The sequence below is a fragment of the Barbus barbus genome (genome assembly GCF_936440315.1).
Source record: "Barbus barbus genome assembly, chromosome: 14".
NCBI lineage: Eukaryota > Metazoa > Chordata > Actinopteri > Cypriniformes > Cyprinidae > Barbus > Barbus barbus.
In genome coordinates, this window is record NC_136742.1 from 22,563,220 (window position 1) to 22,586,870 (window position 23,651).

At 37.7% G+C, this 23,651-nt stretch overlaps 2 protein-coding genes across 2 annotated transcripts in view; both read left to right on the forward strand.

Moving 5' to 3' along the window:
- The window catches only part of LOC306880621 (myomegalin-like), a 66,384-nt gene that overhangs the window by 31,469 nt on the left and 11,264 nt on the right, over positions 1-23,651 (forward strand). Inside the window, exons 6-28 of the mRNA XM_079434254.1 lie at positions 350-473; positions 687-850; positions 959-1,103; positions 2,256-2,309; positions 7,201-7,338; positions 7,508-7,627; positions 8,185-8,277; positions 8,411-8,779; positions 8,886-8,990; positions 9,606-9,743; positions 9,833-10,012; positions 10,098-10,292; positions 10,384-10,662; positions 10,737-10,856; positions 10,994-11,060; positions 13,910-14,025; positions 15,121-15,290; positions 15,398-15,533; positions 15,616-15,775; positions 16,391-16,507; positions 16,633-17,065; positions 18,618-18,853; positions 18,944-18,998. Of these exons, the coding sequence (XP_079290380.1) occupies positions 350-473; positions 687-850; positions 959-1,103; positions 2,256-2,309; positions 7,201-7,338; positions 7,508-7,627; positions 8,185-8,277; positions 8,411-8,779; positions 8,886-8,990; positions 9,606-9,743; positions 9,833-10,012; positions 10,098-10,292; positions 10,384-10,662; positions 10,737-10,856; positions 10,994-11,060; positions 13,910-14,025; positions 15,121-15,290; positions 15,398-15,533; positions 15,616-15,775; positions 16,391-16,507; positions 16,633-17,065; positions 18,618-18,853; positions 18,944-18,998 (3,714 nt within the window). The remainder of the gene's footprint in view (positions 1-349; positions 474-686; positions 851-958; positions 1,104-2,255; positions 2,310-7,200; positions 7,339-7,507; positions 7,628-8,184; positions 8,278-8,410; positions 8,780-8,885; positions 8,991-9,605; positions 9,744-9,832; positions 10,013-10,097; positions 10,293-10,383; positions 10,663-10,736; positions 10,857-10,993; positions 11,061-13,909; positions 14,026-15,120; positions 15,291-15,397; positions 15,534-15,615; positions 15,776-16,390; positions 16,508-16,632; positions 17,066-18,617; positions 18,854-18,943; positions 18,999-23,651) is intronic.
- On the forward strand, positions 3,832-5,643 carry LOC306880622 (uncharacterized protein). Its single transcript, XM_079434255.1, has one exon. The coding sequence runs from the start codon at positions 4,416-4,418 to the stop codon at positions 5,622-5,624; it is 1,209 nt and encodes a 402-aa protein (XP_079290381.1). The 5' UTR covers positions 3,832-4,415; the 3' UTR covers positions 5,625-5,643.

Here is a 23,651-nt window from a genome sequence, read left to right on the forward strand (position 1 = left end):
ACCAGGTGCAAAATACACTGTTCCACTTCATTTAAATCAAGTAACTTTCATTTACTGCAGTGCAAAAGCACTTCCTTTCTATGTTATTAAGACTTATTATAGATTTAGTGCTGTTTGCCTTCTACAGTTTTGTTTAAAAATGCGATAGTGTACATTTCAATTGATCATGGAAGATATAGCCTAATTCACTGATTTAGCCATTTAGTTAACTTTGAGACAAATCCACAATGGCACAGGCAGCATTCTGACCAAAAGCGTTCTTTTTTAATTTGTATCGATGGATGTGTTTTGACACATTCTTTCCGAATTGTTCACTAATCTATTTTGTTTGTATTGTGTCACTTCGCAGAACCACAGCAGAAAGTCTGACCAATCAGAATGAGGTGGAGGTGCAGCGTCACTGTGAGGAACGGCAGCAGGAGATCGGACACATGCAAGAGATTCTGGAGACTAAGATCCAGCTTCTGCAGGAGGTGCACATTGGGTTCCTATGCGCAATAAACTGACCTCATTACAATGAAATCCATATTTCTAGCATTTACTATTTTCAATGCTTTTGCTGTTCTTGGTTACTTATTCTTGTGTGTTTTGAAGCAAATTATGTTGTAAGAGACTCCATCCAAAATCTTATTTTATTTTTGCATTTTATTTCATTGCATTGCATTTTATGTCATTTTTGTTTTCAGGAGGCTCAACTGGCAAGAAGTGAAGCAGAAAAAATGGCTTCCCTGGCAGATTCAGAGTCCCAACGCTGTTTGGCTCTAGAAAGGAGGATGATGATGGAAATGCAGGGGGGAAATGAAAGCTTGTCTGCCATGGCACAACATGAAGAGATGGCTAAGAAGGACAGGTACACATTACAGGACTGAATAAGTTGATTCAGAAATTGTACTAAAAGTTATTCGAAGTTTTTGAATGAAAATAAAAACAATCTCTGATGCCTCTTTATTTCTGTTAGGTTGATAGAAGAACTGAATGAAACCGTATGCAGGAGAGAGCAAGAGGCAGCCGATCTGAGTGCACAGAGGGACAGCCTTACTGTAAAACTAACTCAACTGCAGAGCTTTAACATTTCCCTCCAGCAGAAAGAGAAACACACAGAGGTAGTGTGCATAGGATCTCATCCATCAAAATGCACACACAGATTTCATGTGGCCCTGATAATGAGTAACCTTTTTTAAATGCGTCACCCCTGCAGCAGCCAATGTGTCACAGTATAATGCTTTTGGGCAAATAGCATACACACTCAATGTGATTGTACATACAATATCTGGCTCTACTGTTCTCCTCAATGTGGTTAAAAGCCAGCAGCTATCTAGGTCACTTTGGGCTTTGGCCCCTATTCAACCCCTAAAGGGAAAATGGATTCAGATATCAGACTGTATTTATAAACACATACACACACAGTCATGCCATTGCAAATAGGTCATGGCACCATGGCACATGCAGGAGTGATTCAATACTTCTTCCAGATTAGTATATTTACAGTGTGGGTATAAATCACATACACAGGGAAATTTATATTAACTTTGCCTTAGATTCATATGCAAACTGAGACGAATAAAAATGGTTAAAGCCTGTGTGTAGATAAACTTGTTTAACACTGTATAAACAATTAACTCAAATTGACCAAAACATGAGAATTGACAAATTCAAAGGAAATTGTTTAACCCTGTAAAGCCTACTCTATCGTATTTGATATGCAAATGTCCAAGGCCTCTAAATTATCAAAATGATGAAAACTTTGCAGACACAATCTACGACATGCCTTCTGTAATCTTATTAAAAAGTCATTTAGTACAATTCAGAAAATGTTCACCTTCAAGTCGTGGTACATATGTCCTTGTGCTGTGAAATCTTCAATTATTTAAATTTTTTTAATATTTCAAGGTGGACATTTACTGGTCTGAGGCAACTTTAGGCCCTATGCATTTTTTGTAATTAGTCTGTGATTTCATTGAATTACATTACTATGTAAGATATCAGATTTCCATCTTACTTTTTGGTCATATAAATATTAACTGCACCGAATTGCATATTTTGCTTAGTTTGGGCCTCTGGATAACAGTGAGGTGTATCAGCTACACATTCTTACTATAATCATACAATATGAAAAAGCCATTAAAAGCCCATATGATTTTCATATGGATTACATATGATATTCTAAGAAAAGAAAGGCAAACTTAATTTAATATTACAGGGTTAAACAGACTTATTTTGTCAGGCATCAGGCTACATAATTTTCTCTTTTTTAGACTCTCAGAGAAGAAATGATTCATGGAAAAGGCAATATAGAGCAGGAGATGCAAGTGAGACTTTTCTTCTATTTATGTTTTCTCTCAAGTTAATCTTTTTTAAAACGTGTTTGCATGTAATCTACACCTAATTATTATTGAAGTTTAGCACATTGGTAATATAATACATGGCTTTAATTTAGCTGAAGCATTACCAGTGTGCTGAGAGCGCCATCTAGCGACAGTGTACAGTTATAGCAAGCTGAGACTGCACACCAGCATGCACATTTACAGCTAATTTAACAGTATGAACCTTGCATTTTCAAGAACTTGTCATTTTTTTATCCAACACTTAATCCAAGCTTTTTTACTACTTTTAATATTGTCATGTATCTTACTTTCTGTGCTGCTCTTTGCTCTTGGTAAATATTTTTTTTGTCATAACATGGGAAAAATCATAGAACTAAGGGAGTAAAGGGATATGCAGTATTCACTTTCTTGTTTGACTTGGGTTTAGGTTTAAAAACAAACATTCAATTACATCAGACTGTACATAGAATAGTAATGAAAACTCACAGTTAATTTTACTGTCTCTCAACACCTCCTTGCCATCACTATCACTGTTTGACATAAACAATGAGATAATGCTACATTTGCTTGATTAGGATAAATATGTTTTTGATTAAGGGCGGTGTGTGTTATGGTGTTCTGTCTCCAAAGACATTCGAATGAAAAAATCCACACAGAGACACCACACAACTGCCAAAATGTGCAAATATCACCATAAAACATCATTCAGTTTTATCTATCTATTATCAATAGTTAATATTAGGCGATGAGAGATTGATCCATCTACCCCCATAAGTTTACTGTGTTGAATGTTGATAGCAAATCTGGTTGTTTAAATCTATGTCAAATTAACAAGTGACATTTTTATTCAATTTACAAGCTGGGCCCAGTACAATTGCACATTGATTATAATGTTAATAGAAACAACTATTCAGGATTTTAACTACGAGTATTTAGATCAGTGATGTACCGACCTAGACCGCTTTTTACATTTGGGCTCCCCCAATACTGAATTTGATTACATCCCTAAATAAATTGTCATGTTAGATAGATAGATAGATAGATAGATAGATAGATAGATAGATAGATAGATAGATAGATAGATAGATAGATAGATAGATAGATAGATAGATAGATAGATAGATAGATATTATGAATCCAGTGCGTCGGAAAAACAAATCACTTTCGCAGCTGCATTTCTTTGTCGAAAATGGAAATAAGTATGTAAAGTAGTGTCATCGTTTGCTTGGCTTGTTTCCTATGTTCGACCGGTACCACTGCGTGCACCGAGGGGTGTTTGAAGAATTTACAAAAACACTGTTGACAAATAATGGACGATAAAACGTCAATCTATAAGATTGTTTTAATTTAAGCGCGTGTTAAAAAGTTAGTAACCCTTACTACGTTTTAAATAAGTAAGATGCATTGCAGAAACGTATGTTTACGACACCCCTCTTTGTTCAGAAAATGGTACGCGCCAATATTTCCTGCCTCACACATCGTTTGCTGCTCCGCTCTCTTTGTACATTGAGACCCGGTTTTATACACAAAGTACTGTCAATCTCTAGTGTGGGGACAGAATACATTCCGAGTAGCGGTGGTTATATATAAATGACACGTTTTTAAACCGGAGTCGAGCGGTGGGATTTAAATGATGTGCTGTCATGTCGGCGTCTTCACAGAAGAGCGAATGAAACACAATCTGGAGCACGAGAGTGAAGGACAACGCATCTTTATTTCCGCTGAGGACCAGCATCTCAACATCGAAATCAAAATCTACATTTATTTCCAGCGATATATCTATTTAAAGAATGATCGGAAGGCCATACATAAGGATATAAAACAGCACAACTTTAAGACTTGAACAATTGACTGGAATGAATTAAAGGCATCATCTCATCAATGATAAAAAAAAAGTGACATGAATTTGTAATAATTTCCAATTATATTTTTGAATAGTTACTTTGCCTTATTTATTTTTTATAAATGTCTTATCTTCCATTGCTGGGCACTGGAGAAGAATAGAAATTTAGGAACTGTAAATGCCATGAAATTTTCACTTTCGCTCTTGCCACAAACTACTGTAGGTTACTATTTAATTGAAGATTTATAATGTTGGACTCAAAGATGAAGGACGTGTGTCGCATCTGTGCAAGGGAGCTGTATGGCAACCAGCGGAGATGGATCTTCCACCCAACGGCCAAGCTGAGTCTGCAGGTGCTGCTGTCTTATGCATTGGGCAGGGAAATGACCCGAGATGGCAGAGGAGAGTTTGCCTGCAGCAAGTGTGCCTTCATGCTGGACCGAATGTACCGCTTTGACACTGTGATTGCCAGGGTGGAGGCCTTGTCTGTAGAACGGATGCAGAAGCTCTTGTTGGAGAAAGACAGGCTCAGACAGTGCATTGGTGGACTGTACCGCAAAAACAACGCTGATGATTTTGGAGTGGATAGCGGTGCTGCAGACTCTTCTGTAGTTGACTTCTCCAGGTTGGCTGAATCTGAATACAACGCTCTACTGCAGGAAGATCTGACATACTCTATCTATGAGTCCTGGGCTGAGCAAGGCGCTCAAGAGCAGGTTCAAGACCACCACTGCCCTGTTCACCATCAATGCCATGCGGCAGCGGACGCCACTTCAGGTCCCCGTCCCAGGAAGTGCAAAGGGTGCGCTGCACTGCGAGTGGCAGATTCAGATTATGAGGCTGTCTGCAAGGTTCCCAGGAAAGTGGGTCGGAGCACTTCCTGTGGGCCCTCCACACGGTACTCCGGTAGTGTTCTGGACAGCGCTGAGGAAACCATCCCATCCGCTCCTCCGCCAAAACCTGAACCTGTCGAGAACAACCAAACTTGCCACCCAAGTGATCCAGAGCCTGTCGGCGTGAGTCCTGCCTCCTCTGTGGAGTCTTTGGACACCGCTGTAGATGTCACCCAAGAGTCTTATCCAAAAGCCCATCTTATCACCATGCAGGGAGAGTCTGAAGAGGAACGATCTGCTATCAAGAGGCCTGGTTCTGTCTGTGGACTTGATATAGCTCTCAGCTTGCTTAAAAGCTTTGAATATCACCCTCTCCAGAGTCACAGAGGCAGTCGAATTCCTGTGCTCCTCAAACCTAACGCTACACCCATGGAGAGTCCTTACCCTCTGCTACAGGTGCTTCCCTTTGGGATAGAGTGTCCCATTTCTCCCCATCTTCCAGATGCTCCTTCCAGCATCCAGCAGGAGCTTCAGTTTGAGTTGGCAGAAATGGAAGACCTGTGGTTGGATGAGTATGTGCAGTGCAAGCCGTTGGGCCTTCAGAAGGTACACAGAAAGACCTAAGGATTCTCAGAAAACCATCAGAATGAAGAAAAGGAGAAATAATAAGGGTTGTTTGAAAATGATCTTTTGTGGACTGTCTGTACATAGTATAGTAAGAAACAGGACAGATTAATTTATAGAGCATAAACTAGATGAGTAGATGGAGAAACTCCCTCAGGCCTTTTTTTCCTCACAGAGCTCTCCAGCTCTCAGATTGCTTTTGATTACTAGGTTACCCATCATCTTCTTAGCAATTCTTTCCTAGCAACTGTTGTTTTGAGCAACAGTACTTCCTGCCACAGGCTAATTCTAAAGATATCATTGTATTCTCACTTCTTTGATGAATACATATTGGCTCTATATTTACACTAACAATCAAAAGTTTGGGGTCAGAAAGATTTTTTTAAAAGAAATGTATACTTTTATTCAGCAAGGGTGCATTTAGTTGTTTAAAAAGTGATAATAAAACATTTCAAATGTAGCAAAAAAATTACAATTTCAGTTTCAAATAAATGCTGTTCTTTTGAAATTTCTATTTGTAAAATAATTCTGGGGGGGGGAAACACTGTTTCCACAAACATATTAAGCAGCAACTAATAAGAATTGTTTCTTGAGCAGCAAATCTGCATATTAGAATGATTTCTAATGGATCTGAAGTTGAAAATTCACCATTGACTGGTTGCTGAAAATTCAACACAGGAATAAATTATATTTGAAAATATATTAAAATATAAAACAGTTATATTAAATTGTAAAAATATTTCACCATATCAGTGTTCTTCCAGAATTTTTGATCAAATAAATATAGCACTGGTAAGCTTAAAAGACTTCTCTCAAAAATCTTACCAACCCCAGACATTTGAACAGTAGTGTGTACATCCATTAATAGGTAAATTCGTGTTGTGTGAGTCCATTTAATGACAGATAAAGCAACAGGCAGTATGAGTAATCTGATATTTAGTGTTCACAGTCTTTAGTGTAATCACTGAATGCTACCGTAGACAGGGCTCAGAAACATTATCCTTTAATTAATTGCACTGCTACTATTGTGCTAGATTAATTAAAAAATTTCTGCACAGTAAAGTCTTTGTTTATTATAGAGACTTATTTATATTTATATTATTATTATAAGAACTTATGTCAGTAAATAGAGAGAGAAATGAAGTTAAGTGAAAATCAAAAACAAGGAAGTGAATGGCATGCCGCCATGGAAAAATAGGACTTCCTGAGGAAGTTGTAGAGGGAGGCAATGGTCATAACTGTTTGTTCAGCACTACGTGCGTCCTATCACTCACAATAATACGTTTTTCTTGTAATGGAGAGTAGTGGAGAGTTTAGATTTCATACAGAGTATTTATTGACTCTTAAAATATGAAAAAGCATTTACATTAACATAAATATTGAGTAGCAAATAATGAAGGCTTGATTAGATTGGTTAATGTAAAATTTTCCTGGCCAGTCGATCAGTGTTGCATTAGCAGAAAAGACAGCTTTAATTTAAAATCAAATCAAATTGTAATACATTTTTCCGTCTCTGAAACAAGTAACTGTAATCCTAGAGTTTTAAATATTTGTTTGTATGAACTGTCTGTTTCAGAGGTTGATTGAGGAGCAGCAGTGTCAGCTGGCGGAGTACGAGAACGCTGCGGGTCAGTGTGTGAGCGAGCTGCAGAAGGCCCAACAGCAGGTCCAGTCTCTCCAGACAAAGATCCGAGAAAGCGAGGCCAGCAGTAAGGTATTATTGACATCAAATGTGATGTTTCATCAAGCATCTGACAGTCATTTGGTGTACTGTTGTTGCTATGGTGTTGTTGTCTCTCAGCAGGAATGGGAATAATTAAATCGTTATTGTGCTGAGCCCTTTTGATTGTGTTTTGTGTGTGTGTGTGTCTGTGTGTGAATAGAAGTTACAACAGAGGCTCAGGGACATGGAAAGTGAATTACGCTCGCTCAGAGAAGCAGCATGTGGTCAGGAGAGAACAATACAGACCTTGAGTGGCTCACTCAACACTAAAGACTGTGAGGTATGTCTGCCCCGAAAGCTCAAAGTGGCGACTGGAATATCAGGCTTTCTCCACATGCTTGAGACACACTGTTTGGCATTTGGGCTGTTAGTTAAAGTACAGGAAAATGTAGGTTTGAAGTAGTATAGCCACATTAATATGTCATGTTTTTGAGACGCTTTGACCCAGAAATACATTTTGAGTATTATGCAGTGAAGTAAGAATTCTTATATTTCTGCTCCAAACATTGCCAAGGAGTCTAAATAAAATGTTTTTTAAGCAAATGAACTCAAATGGGGATTTTTATTTGAAAGATATAGAAAGCATTTTACAGATATGCTAATCTCTGAAGTTCGCTTTTCTAGCTATGAACATTGAATAAGGGAAATGTAATGTTAGGTGACAAGTTTTTGATCAAATTTATTATTAAAAAGCTGAAGACTTGATAAAAAATGACAAAACCTTTACCCAAGTACTTTTTGATTAATTTTGTTCAAACACCCCATTATAGATTATTTAATTTCTGTGTCATTAAATCCGTTTGCAATCCTCAATTGGTGATTTATTTTTGATGCTAGATTACTGATCTCCACCGGCTTATTGAAGAACAGAAGGAACTTCTATGCTCTCTGAAGCAACAGAACAACCATTACCAGCTTCAGCAGCAGCAGGTGGGAATCCTCCTAAAATTGAAAGATCACACTCCTCCAAGTTTTCTATTTATTGTCAAGTTCTGTTAAGTGCAATGTTAAAAGATTTTAATGACTATATCTGGTTATTTCTCCCAATGGCTTGCTGGTGCAGGTGCCTGTAGTGGCTCCGATTCGTATGCAGGCTGATCTGTTGGACCTCCAGGGCTCTTTGTTCTCAGCCCAGCTGGAGCTGCAGGGCCTTCAAAGGGCAGAGCAGCAGGGCCAGAGGCGAGAAGAAGACCTGGCTTGTGCAAACCAGCGCCTGCAGACTGACCTGCAGAGAGCCCTGCAACAGCACCAAGAGGGAGAAAGACACAACCAGGATCTACAGGCTGCTCTAGAGAAGGCTCGCCTGGAGGTACAACAAATGGAGGAGAAATGGAGAGACGAATGGAGACAAGGAGAGAAAGAGGTTAAGGAAAGAGAGAGGACCATCCGAGAACTGAAGACCTCACTAGAGCACAAAGAACGTCTGATAGAAGTAAGCCGTGCAAATAACATTTTGTTTATTAGTCCTAGTATTAGTACTGATAAACTTTCTGTTAGTATGTTAATTTCTGATACTATTTACTCTTCTGTTTGATCAGGACTACAGTGAGCTGGTGGATTGTCAGAAAGAGCCTGTCGGAAATAGAGACAACCTCGTCCACAAACTCAAACAACGCATTCAGGAAAGAGATAGAGCACTGGAGGTACACAATCACACATATACAAGCTATTTCACCTATTTAACTTTTTAAATAGCTTTATATACACTACAAAGTTTAGGATTGGAAAAATGTATAATTTTTTTTATGCCCACAAAGGCTGCATTTTTTTTTTTACAAAAGCAGTAAATACTTTAATATTGAGAAATATTAAAAGTAACTATTGTGTATTTTAATGTTTTTAAAATATGATTTATTCCTGTGATGGCATAGCTGAATTTTCAGCAGCCATTACTCCAGTCTTCAAGGTCACATGATCCTTCAGAAATCACTTTAATATGCTGGTTTGATGCTCAAAAACATTTCTTATAATTAGTGTTGAAAAACGTACTGCTTAATATTTTTGTGGAAGCCAAGATATAATTTTTTCAGTATTTTTTATGTAGTTTCTGCATTTATTTGACAAAAAGAATAATTCTAAATGTCTTTACAATCACTTAATTTAATGCTTCCTTGTTAATTAATTAATATGAAGTATTTATTTCTTTCAAAAAGACCCAACCTTTTGAATGGTAGTGTATTTCATCATTTTTATTTTCTTAGAATTGCTGTTGTATATGAAATGTGCTATATTCAAAAAGTTTGCCTTACCTGTCTCAGAGAGCGATAGACGATAAGTTCACGTGTATGGAACAGAAGGAAGACGAGGCGCTTAAACTCCAAATGCTGCTGAGAGAGAAAGAAAGAGACCTGGAGAAACTTCGATGTGTGCTGTCCAACAACGAGGAAACCATCACGGTACTGATGTCTCACTCACATACTGCTAAAATTATGAATACCAGCAATACGGTCCGCTTAAAACTATTTTCATGTGCTTATCTGTACAGAGTCTGGAGTTGTTGCTGCGTGGTAAAGGTTTAGAGCTGGAGCAGGTGTGTGAGGCCTGGCGCAATACTCAGGGCATTCAGCGTGAGAGAGAAGAGTCGCACATACGCAGCCTGAGAGAAAGAGACACTTTAATCAGCCAGCTGCAGACGTCGCTGCACACACGCACCAAAGAGGCGGAGGTGAACACAAGCTTCAGATATAATGCACATTAATGCTCTTTTAAACTCTTTAAATTCATTCCATCCAATATGCATCTTTCTGCAGGAGATGACTGCGGTTCTTCTCAGTAAGGTGTCAGTCGGGCCTAGTGAGGTGGCTGAGGAGCTCAAGTCTCGTCTTCAGCTCAAAGAGCGTTTGTTCCAGGAGCTGCTGTCAGACCGCAGCAGACAGACTCAAGAGCATCACTCACAGGTCCAAGACCTGCTCAATACCATCAGTTTAAGAGAGCAATACATCAAGGTAACACTCTACCACTGAAAGGCATTGTAGCACAATCTAATGTACCACCTGAGCTTTAAATCACTTTTTAACATCACACTCCATCTCCCAGGATTCTGCAGGGCGTGCGGGTCAGGTGATGGCCGAACAGACCACTCGGTTGCAGGAGCTGCGCAGGCAACTTGGGTCAGCTAACCCACAGTTGACTGAAGCAGACACACAAACTCTTCGGGACGAGCTCCGACTGACTCTTCGCAGAGAAAGAGAGGCCCAGAACCAGCTTACCGACCTGCATGCCACCTTGGCGTCCCACCAAGAACAACTCAAGACACAGGCTTCAGATATAGAATCTTTGAGCAGGACTTTGAGCATCAAAGAGGAAATCATCAAGGTTTGTGTTTAGCCTTTAAGTTTAAAATGTTATGTTTTTGTAGGTGTGGGTATTTATTGACTTGATTTATTCAGGACTTACAGATGCATTTGGTGGATCCGTCAGATTTACCGCTGGTAGAGCGACTGACCCAAGAGTTACAGATGCTGAGAGAGAAGGTGGAACATCAGGACGCCACCTGCATTAATCACAAGGTAAGCATATCAACAACAAAAATTTAAATGAGCTTAAACGAAACAAATTGAATCAGCATTAAACTACATGACTTGTTTGGTACTGTACAGTTTCAGCTGTTTATACATATACTGTATGATTATTATTTTTTAAGCAGGCTGTTTTGGATCCTCTGGTGTCCATGGAAACAGGCCAGGCGGCTAAATCCCATGTTGATTTTGGAGGTGGGGACGGGCTGCAGTTTGATCTGTAATGTGGCCTCCCGGGCTGCAGAGGACAAATGATGCCTTGTTGCATTGCATTGCAATTATAACTACTATATAAGCATGTGCTGAGATTAACAAATGTTTGAATTATTTTAACTATTTGAAGCCACTTGAGCAGGGGTCGGGAACCTTTTTTGACCAAAGAGCCAGTTTTTTATTTTTGGTTAGTGCATTTTTCCAAAAGAGCCTATATATATAGAGAGAGAGAGAGACTAATATTAAATAAAATGCATGTTTTTTTATCAATAACGTTTTAATAATTGCAACTTTATTAGGACCATGGAAACTAATATACACAAATATGCAACTAACCGTCAAAAATTGTGCAGGGCTTTTACTGTGAGATTGATTTACAGGGGGATGAATTATCTTCAGAGTTTTCTCTCTCTCTCAGAGAGACTGAGTGAATGAAGAATAATGCACGGTGCATGTCGACCGTATTTATGTAAATACACACCAGTGCAGGCATTGACACTTCGTGTTTTGACTGTTTTGGGCACGTCACCGAAGACAAAGTCTACTATGCTTGTCCGTGTTCCACTCGGACCTCGCGTGCAGAAAACATCCATTCAGAAGCGGATTGAGTTCTGTTTCGCGGCTTTGAGTTTTTATTACTGTCTGTCATTTTAATATCAAGCATATCCCCGCTCTTTACTGTCTTATACATTCACGTTCCTTTATTAATAACGCTAACAGTCCCACCTGCTGAAATCTGCACGGAAAAAGTGAAAGTAACCAGTGAAATGTTTGATACTGGCTCTTGGAACAGGAGAACACCATCTTCCATAAAACAAAGTATATGTTTCAGTCCTGTCACGTTTTTACACTTTTTTTCTGCTGTTCAAAAAAGTTTCTTTTCACTATTACCACAAACAAGCTAGGAATCTGAGTGCTGGAGCTCCACGTTAACATATACACGTCAGTGCTTTGCTGTCGTGACTCTTGCAAACAGCACTGAACTCGCACTGAACACGCACTTTGGCCGGTACAAAAAATGTATTGTTATTTTAAACCTTTTATCAGCTTATGTAGGCTCTACAACAAAGGAATTGCTGATCTCTAGTAATGTCTAAATTTTGTAATAGATCATTTGTTGGTAAAGGGTGAGAGATCTGGCCATAGGTTCCCGACCCCTGCAATAGAGTCTTGTAGATACTATTGTAATGAATTCTAACAGCATAATGTTTACTTATATTTCATCTTACATGTGTGCACAAAGTTTTTTAATGTTCTATTTTATTTTCAACAGTGCAGTCATTTGTATTTGAGCTCTTTTTTTTCTAATATTTCACTAACATTTATTTATTAATTTAAAGCAAAAAAATCAAAAACCTTAATATATCAATTTGAGGGCTACCAAAATTGGGTCTTATTTTATTTCACTGTCACTGTGTTTACTGTAGAAACCTGTAAAAAAGAGTACTGTAGTACTTCAAAATGACAGTTGTATTTAAGTGCTGCTGTGTTGTTTTAGAATGATTTATTCAATGGGTTTAGAGCATAGATTTAATATATGTTAACATAAGTGTCTCTGCATGCAAAACAACTGATGTTTGTAGCATGTCATTTGCACTTAGTATTGAGCTGAATACACCACATAACTGCCTAACTGATGCCTTTATGGATATTTAAATAATATATGTGTTGTGCATTTTAGATAAGTTATCGGTTTTTTTTTTGTATGTACCATGATCATCGTGGCTCTCAGTAAATTATTTGATGAAATATACTGAATCAAAAGAAAAAACACTGGTGATATGGTGAAAACGTGTTTATTTATACTGGGACATATTGGGTCTTTGGGCTGATCTTTTCTCTTCTATATTTTTCCATTCTTTCCCATTTCCTAAAGTCACAAGCACAATGAATGCCCAAGTTTAAATGCTGCAAATGGAACCTAACCAAACACATTTTCTTAATATCTGTTTGTTTATATATGATCCATAAAGTCCTAGAGATGCTGTTTTGGATACTACACAACATACACAATAGAGCTCACTGCTCAGTGTTGTCCTATGACACACAATTCAGAATAATACTGTCAATCACACAAGGTTCTCAGATCTTAACAGAAGCCGGTAGCTGATTTATATCAAATCTATGTCATGAAATTGCCACATTATTCTGTTCATTAGTAAATGCAGCGCACACTAAGCATTAGTTCATAAATTGATAGCATGTTAGCAACTTCCCTTTTAAAAAGCTTATATTTTAATATTCTTTAATAGTAGTCTTGTTGGCTATAAACAGCTAAACCTCTTTCTAGTTTCCAGTATCACTGTAGTTACATAAACAGAAAATTAGCTTGTCATTAGTCGTATACTTAATCATAACATCTACACTTTCTTTTTTAAAGTTATATAACCTGCAGAAAATATTAATATACCACTGAATTTACAATATAGTATTTTCAATATTCTGTTAACTTTTACAAATCATGTTCTCTTGTACAGTAATGGAATGAATCCAGAAGTGGGCAGTGCTGCCACTCAGGAAATGAGTATTTTGATCTATTTTCTCTTGCTCTTCCTGTCTTTCTGCTTGATTCTTTTGTTTATACTGGCCTGAAGTATATCTGTTTGTCACTGAGAGTCAGTATGATCCTGGATTAGTTTGGTTTTATGGTGGAATAGTTTGTCAAAATGCTGCAGATGAAAGGTTACACAGAGAAGCCCTCTGTCAGTAAGATGAGCCTCATTAGAGTATTATGTTCACTAGTCTCTATAGTCGGTGCACAGTGTCTGTGTGAGTGTGTGAATGCATTTGGGTGTATTTCTGTACTAACAATACAATACGTTTTCCTCTAGGATTCACATCAGATGATGGAGAGGAGGATGATGAAGACTGCAATAGTGAATTTGCAGACAGTGCTGAAGACGAGGAGCACTCCAAACTGACAGTTCAGTCTTTGGTCAGAGTGCAGGTATGACAACATGCTGAAAGTATAATAGTACTGAATGCATTTTGGTCATAGTTAGAAATATATTTTGTATATGTAGGTTTATGTCTGAAGGTATAATATATATATACAGCACATATTTTGCATTTATATTAAGCTTCAAAAATTTATATCCTAGCTAACTATGCTATACAATGCAACATTTAAAAAAAAGACAATAACCCAAACCTAAAAACCTATTAAATTCTACAACCATGCTAACTTATACTATGCAATAATATTTTCAAGGTAAGTTCATTTAAAGAATGGTAATTCAGTATTTTATCTTATGAAGTGAGAGAGAAAAAATCAAACATGTACGAATCAAAATTAATTTAAGAACACACAAAAGCATAAAAATAACACAAATAAGAAAATAAAAAATAGAAAATGTGATAGAAATAAATGTGATTTTATTAATATTTTGAATTAGCTTTTATTTAAATTTTTATGTTTTCAGTTTTCATTTTAATTTGTTTTATTTTAATGATTGTTTTATTTATTTTTAAAATCGATTTTAGCTTAATTTATGTCATTTTGTCATTTGCATTTGTCATTTTTATTGGTTTTTAAAAATATTTCTGTAGCTAAATATCTTTCTATATCTTTAACTAAATAGTTTTAGTTTTATTTCAGATTTGATTTTAAGTCTATTTCAGTTAGTATTTTATTATTTCAGCCTTAACTTATTTCAGTTACATTTTATTTCAATAACATTTCTTATTTATTTTAAGTTTTTCATCTAATATTTAATTTTTTATTTTATTTCACTGTAATTTTAGTAGTTTTAGTTAACAATTTTAACAACAAACATCCATCTGAAGTTTAAAATATCAAAATTCTAGGTAAAATCGTTGTTTTCTATAAGTATCATGGTGATTGTCGATTGCCCTGTTATTAAGTCATTAAGAAGATACAGCGAGTGCGGATTCTTTATCTGAAAGTCAAAGACAACAAATGTAGATTAATCCATATAAAAAGTATTATTTTGAGTGCACTGTATAATGTAGCTACAATCATAGTATATATTGGACTGTAGCACAGGTCCTGGTTCTTAATCAGAGTATTTCCCTTTTATAGAGTTGTGATCAGCATAGGGGTCTTAGGGGCTGCCAGGATGCAGTAGCTGAGGGTCCAGGGCTGGCGGAGGTCAAGCTACTGGTGGAGCAGAAGAGGGCAGTAGAGAGAGAACTGATGGAGCTCAAGTCCCAGTTGGAAAAGGCTGGTTTCTCCTCTCTCTCTCAAATGAGGTACAGCTATAAATACAGCAAACGAAGTTACAAAAGGCTATTTTACAAATAATAAATGTTAGAAAGTGTGAAATTCTTATTTGTATGTGTGTGTCCTGCTAAAACAGGAAAGCTTTCTTTACTCTTCGCTCTGAAAATGAAGAGCTCAAGATTATGGTGACAGGAAGAGAGCCTCAGAATGATGGACAGAAGAACACATCAGATAGGTGCGATGGACAGCTGGTGGATGCATATGTTGTAGAGGTGAGTTTGCTTCACACGTGATGGTAAATAGCATCTATAAATAGCATTTTACTGCAAACTTTAATGCATGTTTGTGTTTCAGCCTAATGAAAGGCAGCCAATGTGTGACCAGACGGTGCGACTGAAGTCTGACCTTGAGCAGGTCCAACTGGAGAGCAGAGAGCTTCAGGAGAGACTCATGGTGTCAGAGGCCACAGTTCAAGCTCAAGCCGAACAACTTAAAGACTACAGAGAACTGCTCAGTACGTAATCTCATCGATGAAACTACTGGTAGAAACAAATTGTTAACAAATAACGCACATAATGCCACAAATGCAAAAGTAACTTATACTTAGATCTTTTTAAACTTAGACCTACTCAAAATGCAATGAATAACGAATGTATGTAAAATAAACAATAGTGCATTCAATTATGTTTAGTTATTTCAGGAGAGGTTTTCAAAACAAACATTTTTGTTAAATATTGATATGTTCAAATGAATATATAAAATGTTTGAATATTTGGTTTAATTTTATACTTTTTTGAGAACTTAAATGTTATTTTTGTAGACTAAAATTAGATTTAAAATGCTTGCATAAAATGAACTAAAATGAATAAATCTGATGAAATACTATATATAAAAATACTGTATTTAATACTGTTATACTATAATATAATTAATACTATGCTACTATGTATTATAATTAATTTTACTATATAATTGTTAAATAACTAAAAACTATATTTAAATTTGCTATAATAATTTAAAGAATATTTTTAAAAAGACTGAGTAAAAAATATGGTATAAATATTAACTCACAAACATAAATAAAAAGTTTCAGTTCCTAAAACACCAATCTGTCTGGTCTTTCGTTTAGCGGAAACATCAGTACAGCAGGACAATAAGCAGGTCCAGGTGGACATCCAGGATCTGGGCTATGAGACGTGTGGCCGCAGTGAGAACGAGGCAGAGAGAGAAGACACCAGCAGCCCTGGTAATCTCATTTGGTGTTACCACTAGGGGGTGTTTATGTCTTAAAATTGTGGTGCCTAATTTTACATTCTAAACACTGTATCACAACTTCTTGTAAAAAAATTTGCGTGTCTTCCTCCGCCATAGAGTTTGATGATCTGGAGCTGTGCACATCTCTCACATATCGTGATGGAGGCTCTCAGTGGTGGGGTGGATCCAGCTCACTGACCTCTGAGAAGACTGAACATGACGTGACATACCTGCAGCAGCTGGTAGAGGACCTGCGTGGTCAGCTCTCCCAATCTCAGGCTCTGATCCGTAGCTTGCAGGCCCAAACGCATGTTCACACTCCAGTCAGCACTCCTCGTAAGGTCAACTGGGGCTTGGATAACTCTGAGGCACAGAGCACAGCTGAGGAGGACGAGGGCTGGCAGTCGTCTGATGGCTTCGGGTCTCTCCCCCGCCGGCCAAAGCAAGACCGAGAGCTGCAGGAGCTCGTCTCCCGTGTGACATCACTGGAGGAGCAGCTCAGGAAGGGCAAAGGTCATTCAGAAGATGGCAAAGCTGTGAACTGGCCAGGGTGAGTACATTCTTATAACATTCTGGGAAGAAAACAGTACAATAAAAATCTCTCTCTCTCTCTCTCTCTCTCTCTCTATATATATATATATATATATATATATATATATATATACAGTTGAAGTCAAAACTTTACATACACCTTTCAGAATCTGCAAAATGTTAATTATTTTACCAAAATAAGAGGGATCATACAAAATGCATGTTATTGTTTATTTAGTACTGACCTGAATAAGATATTTCACATAAAAGATGTTTACATATAGTCTACAAGAGAAAATAATAGTTGAATTTATAAAAATGACCCCGTTCAAAAGTTTACATACACTTGATTCTTAATACTGTGTTGTTACCTGAACGATCCAAAGCTGTTTTTTTTTTTGTTTAGTGATAGTTGTTCATGAGTCCCTTGTTTGTCCTGAACAGAGCCGGGGCGTGAAATATATATATATATTTCTTTTTTTTTTCTTTTTTACAGGGATACTGCTTTTCAAAATACATTGTAGGATTACAGTTACATTAAATATAATGCAAATAATTGCATGAGTAATTACAGTTCATCACGTTTAGTCTGTAATTTAGTATTTTTCATAATATGAATACTTTTTATATATGTATATATTTCAAAGAATATGTTATATATAAATATATATTAGTATATTGGTATAAATATATGTTAGTAATTAGTGATTCTTTTAAAAATACTTTTTAAATATGACATTTAAATATTACATATATTATCTTACAGATATTTAAAATACACTTAAAAATATTTAAATATACTACAGATTTCTTAGGAGATTTTTCTACTATCAGAAAAAACTTCTGTAAATATAATGTGCTTAATTATGATTAACTTTAATTACTCAGTTTATTATGTAATCAATTGATAGTTTTCACGTGACGTCACACCCTTATAGGAAAGCCCACCTGGAGGGCAAAAAGAAGATTTGCTCCAATGACCGCCAGCTATTTTTACGCAGATTGCATCAAGTAATAATGTAGTAAAATGCAGATATTAAAAGGCGAGATTCAGTGGACACCTTATTGATGATGTATATTTTGTATAGGCAAGAAAATGAAGCCAGAATATAAACGCAATGTGCAAAGCTTCACATTAAATGGCTTCCCATAGAAAACCATTAGAAGGAACTGCGTTCATATTCCAGCCTCATCTGCTTGCCTGTGTAAACTATGCATCATTAATGTGGTGATTACTGAATTTGATCTTTTAATATTACTGTTTTAAATATATTAAGGCACTTTCAAGTGTTTTTACAACGTTTTGTCGCACTGTTTATGATTGAAATATTGCCGCGGTTGCTTAATATGGATTGCAAATGGCCAAAACTGGATTTTGTTCAGAAATACCTTTGTTTATTCTTTTGAGAGGTGATCTAAATATTTGCGGCTGGGAAACAGAAACAGCAGTTCTATGTATGTTTTGCCCTCCAAGACTTCAAGCCGGTCACGTGACTGAAAACTATCAATAATGTATATTCACTGTAAGTAATTCTGCTGCATTAATGCCACTTTCACCATTCTCCCTGCAGTAAGTTTGACACGCTGATCCAAGCACAGGCCCGAGAGCTGTCTCATCTGCGTCAGAGGATGAAGGAGGGTCGTGGGGTGTGCCACATTCTGACTCAGCACCTGGGAGACACCACCAAGACCTTTGAAGAGCTGCTGCGCTCAAATGACATCGATTACTACATGGCACAGAGCTTCAGAGACCAGCTCTCCCAGAGCATCTCACTCGCTCAGAGAGTCAGCACCAAAATCAGTGGCCGTAAGTGAAACATGCATACTTACCAACATACATCTCTCAATGTTTTTCTGTAACAAAATTAATGCAATTAATTACTTTATCACATTACAGGGGATCATTCTGAAGTCCCAGATGACAAATCAGGCCATGAGCTGCTTGCAATACGGTGAGTCAGCTAAACATTTTATTGATCCCACCTTGTCATTATAGCATTCAGAACTGAATCAGGTTCCCCTTTGCTGTCAGTACACCCAATCAGCCAAAACATGTGATCAGTGCCGTTTCTAGGCATAGGCAAGCTAGGTGGTCGCCTAGAGCTCCACCATGCTGGAGGGGCAAAAATGAGCACACGTACTGCCATTACATTTTAACAGGGTTGTGATCAAGAGTTGCACAGACACCCTGAAATATGATTGCCACCCCACTGGATCCCCCAACATCATTGGGCTAGGGACTGTCATTCTGATGATGCCTGTATGCCATTGGGCCAGGGCACTGTCAATTGCTGCCTTTGATAGTTGAATGCAAAGTTTGCATTTGGATTTGGAGCGCTCAACAATGCCATTAGATTAGATCAATGGGTTCTGTCAGTGTTTTGGCAAGGTTAGGCTTTTTTTGCCATGCAAGTTCAAAGGCCAATTTAAAATATTGGGACCTAAAAAGTGCACAAAACCAGTATTTTGTTTAGGCAGTATTTGTGGCAGTCGACAAATCATGTTTCATGTTAAACTGGTCTAAAAGGTGTGCGTTTTTGCGCCAATGCATTGTTAAAGGTTCAGTGTGTCGTGTAATATTCCCATATAAAACTTTTACAGCCAATTAAAAAATATCTGTGTAGTAAGCTTCGCTAATTCACAAGATCAATACATATTTTTTTAAACTGCTTTGTCAAATTTAGCGCATCCTTACGGAAGTGTCGAAATGCTGAATCAATTAATTCGCTTCCAAAAAAGTAAAAAAATTAATTCCAACAGCGCTTAAAGGGAGCAGCGTCATACACATAGAGGGCAGAGCATCACGTTATTTAAAGGGGAAGTTCACACGTCAATGAGCAAAGTAGCTGCATTCTGATTACTTTTATGTCACTGATCAGGCTTTTATAGGCCTATGTAGTTTGAGGTAACAAAGGGTTTTTATAGGTTTGACTGAAATAATAACGCAATAACTGACACAACAAAACAATTGAACAAAAAAAACAGATTAAGTCAAAAAGTAGCCATTGATAATATCTAAACATGCAACCAAATCCAAACGTAATAAAATTAATTTATGTGTGATGACAATTTCTTTGCAACTAGGGATTGTTACATAGAGGCATACAGGCATCCAGTGGCTATAATGGTATCACAGATAATAAACTGTGCAAAATGTTTTATCTTAATAGTCAATTTACAAATAGGCCAAATGCATTCAGATTTGTGGAACTCACAATGTGCTGAATTTCCACAAATTAGTGTCGTTACAATGACAACCAATTTGTAAATGTATCAATGTTGTTATTTAAGGTTTGAGTGATAACATAATCAGTTTTATGTTATGTTGTATGTAATGTTAATTATCTTGTTTGGGTGTGGGAGTTGGAATGGGGTGGGGGGGCTAATAGAAATTTCGCCTAGGGTGTCAAAATGGCTAGAAACGGCCCTGCATGTGATGTGTATAGCACATGGGCCATATTGATTTGTTGAGATTTGTTTAATATTGATGGACTGTACTGACACAAGTTTCAGTTTAAGCTCCTAATAAAGAACCTTAGCGCAGCATCTTTTCCTCAGTAAAGTCTAATTGCTTGCTGTACATTAAAAGTATATTTTGCATGTCCATAAAGCAGAGCAGCTTGTAATGTAATGATTAGTTTTAGCAGAGCATGTTTTTAGTGGCCTGACCATAGAGCTTTCTGGCCTCCCATTGACTTGGACACCAGCTGTGATGAGTTTCCCACCCAATAAGCATCATGGAAACATTCGGTTGGATGGATCAATGTGAGAAATTATTTGAGCAATGAGACATTGTGAAGTCAATGACTGGAATTTGCATCCTACATCCTGTACATGCTCAGACTGCTTATGTGTTACATTGCATTTCAATATATTTTTATTGTAACAGTGAAGTTCGACTCCATTGTGCAATTTATAAGAATCAAATATGTTCTTATGGTGAGAATGGCATTTTTACACTTAAATATTGTGTGATTGTTTTGAGACAATTGTTTCCAGTAGACTTTTCTTTTCTGTTTCATAATCTCTTCCCCTACACCTCCATCTGTAGCTCATTCACTTCATTTCTACTCTTTCATGAGCACTGAAGTGGACTGATTTGACTTTGCCTGCAGGCTTGGTTGAGCGATGCTATATTGTAATGCTAATGTGAACTGTCAGAAGCTTGCTACATAATGTCACCGCTGGTTCTAGGGCGTCTCTGGAATGTTTAGAACTCATGGGACGTTTCAGCAGAATTCATGCCTTCATTTCGTACCCCCTCAGTACGGCTACAGGAGATGACCCTTGTTTTTCTTTCCCTTACGCCATGATGCATTGTGTTGAGCGGTAGTCAGCGGGTGAGTGTGCATGTGCTGGGAGGATCTGCGCTGTTTGCCTGTTAACAGGATTGTCTTTATATTTTATATTGAATGGAAAGGCGTAGAGATGGTGTTCCTAAGAATATTTTGTCTGGAGATACTTTGAATCATCCAAAGCTGAGATGGATCAGTTTGCTGGATGGGTTTGTTGAAGAGATTGTCTTGTGTTGAAGAGAACAGAGAGAACCATTTGACATCAGAGGAACAATATTTGTTTTGGAGTATTTTAGGAACCAAGAACCAGTTTTTATTTAGAAATCTTTTTTTTTTTCTTCTTTTTTTTTCTTTTCGAGTGCCAGAGGCGATTGAAATTTGCTGTTAACGGAGTTTCGCGCACAGAACGTAGGCTACTAAAATTCTTTATTATGAATTATCATTCAATCATTTTTCCCTCAAAGATTTATTTCTTACAAGTACTAAAGGAATTATTAAAGAAGCTGTTGAGGAACCAGAAGAGTTCAGAGGAACCAGAACCATTAAGTTCTTTATGATTCCCACCCCTGCTGCACCAAATCATGAATATTTTCCAAGGGACCATTTAACCAGTATGATAATTCACTTCTTGCATCACAGTCGATCTGTCATCTTCCTAATGGTTTTAGTTGCAGTTTAAAGCCTTCTTCGCTGATCTGGTAGTGCACGTCACGTCCTCGTCCCTTATTTCCTTCGTAGCTCTGTCGTAATAGAAGCTCACAGCCAGAAAAGGATGATTTCCTGTGTGTAATCTCCTTGTGGAAATGTCTCTGTTTGTCTCTAATATTGCAGCCTTTAATGAGGAGAAAGAGAACGAAAGGGTGCGCAGATGGCCAACCAGATGCACGACTGGACTTAACCGTATTTTGTTGCCAGTCAGCTCATTTAGCTGGGGCTTATAATTGAGTGAAAACGGAAGGGGATTTGCATCGGTTTGATGTCCTAAGTGTTTTATGTGTGTTTCTGTGTCCTCTTGTGAACATTTGCCCTGGGACAGAGCTGTCACATGGTTGGTAGCTGTGCTGTGACCACCGGCTCTGGATTGGGTGATGACTCCAGCACTAATCAGGTTAAGTTATTAAAACCTCATGAGTGAAATAGGTCAGTGGCAGCTAAAGCTGACAGAGAAAGAAAGAGAGAGCGATAAAGATGAGAAAACAGTGGAAGGAGAAGACCACATGCGAGGTCATGTGAAAGAAGAGTGTGACTGAATGCCAGAAGAGGAGGAGGGACGACAGAATATTGATATTAACCTGCCTATGCAAGTGGATTTTCGGTTTGGTTTTCCTTTTGGATGGTTACGGATACGACACCACGACACGACAATAAGAAGCAACTTTTACCATGAGCAACAATAAGGACATGTTCTGTTTTGTTTTGTTAAGATTTACAAGAGAAGTTGATTTAGATGTCCTAATTTTATAAGCATATAATAGTTTGGATATGCTTTATGTTTGTTTATTGGAACACAGATGTGTCTCTTTTGACTGAAGCACCTTGTTTATGCACAGAGGAAAATATCAGCCCAACGGCAAGGACCACACATACACGCACACTTCACCATGAGGGCTTGTTGTGTTTGAGAGCTCATGGGGAAGGACGTTACGTTTCAGGAAGACACTCTGATTACCCTTTTCCTCCTTTGGGAATAAATAGAAAAGCACAGAGGAACTGGCCTCTGAGAAGAAGGACTTACTGAACATTCGACATCAGTGGCTTTTGTTTCTTTGAAATAGGGACTTGAGGAATTTCAAGTTGAGTTTGTGATTATTAGTTCTGCAAGGATGTGTTTAAGCTGTTGTCCAGCAAGGACTTGAAAAGGAAGAGAAGTTTGGGAAGTCCAGACCACGCTGGATGTCACAACAGTTGGTATTTTTGCATTTGTGGATGTATTAAAACTCTCTGTTGTGGTTGGGAATAAACAGATCTGTCTCTCAGCATTTGGGATTTGTAATCTCGGGATTTGCATTGCTCGTCATCCAACTGCCTGCTGGAGATTCCCAACTCCTCCCCCATCACTACTTGAATCTGGGCAAACCCCCCAGCCTTCGTCACGCGAATGATCGCAACCCAGTTACCACGGAGACCCAGTTGACAGGCGCTACGCCAGCTGCCTGTTCTGCGGTCCCTGACCTGCTCCTCTGTGTTTCCCAGCCAGCCGAGAGTTTGGAAGGTCAGGATGAAGTGGCTGTGACCGGGTCTCAAGGGAGCATAAGGGCTCAGGCAGGTCGGGGGACCATGGCTCCGCTATGGAGGTCCATGCTGTCCAAA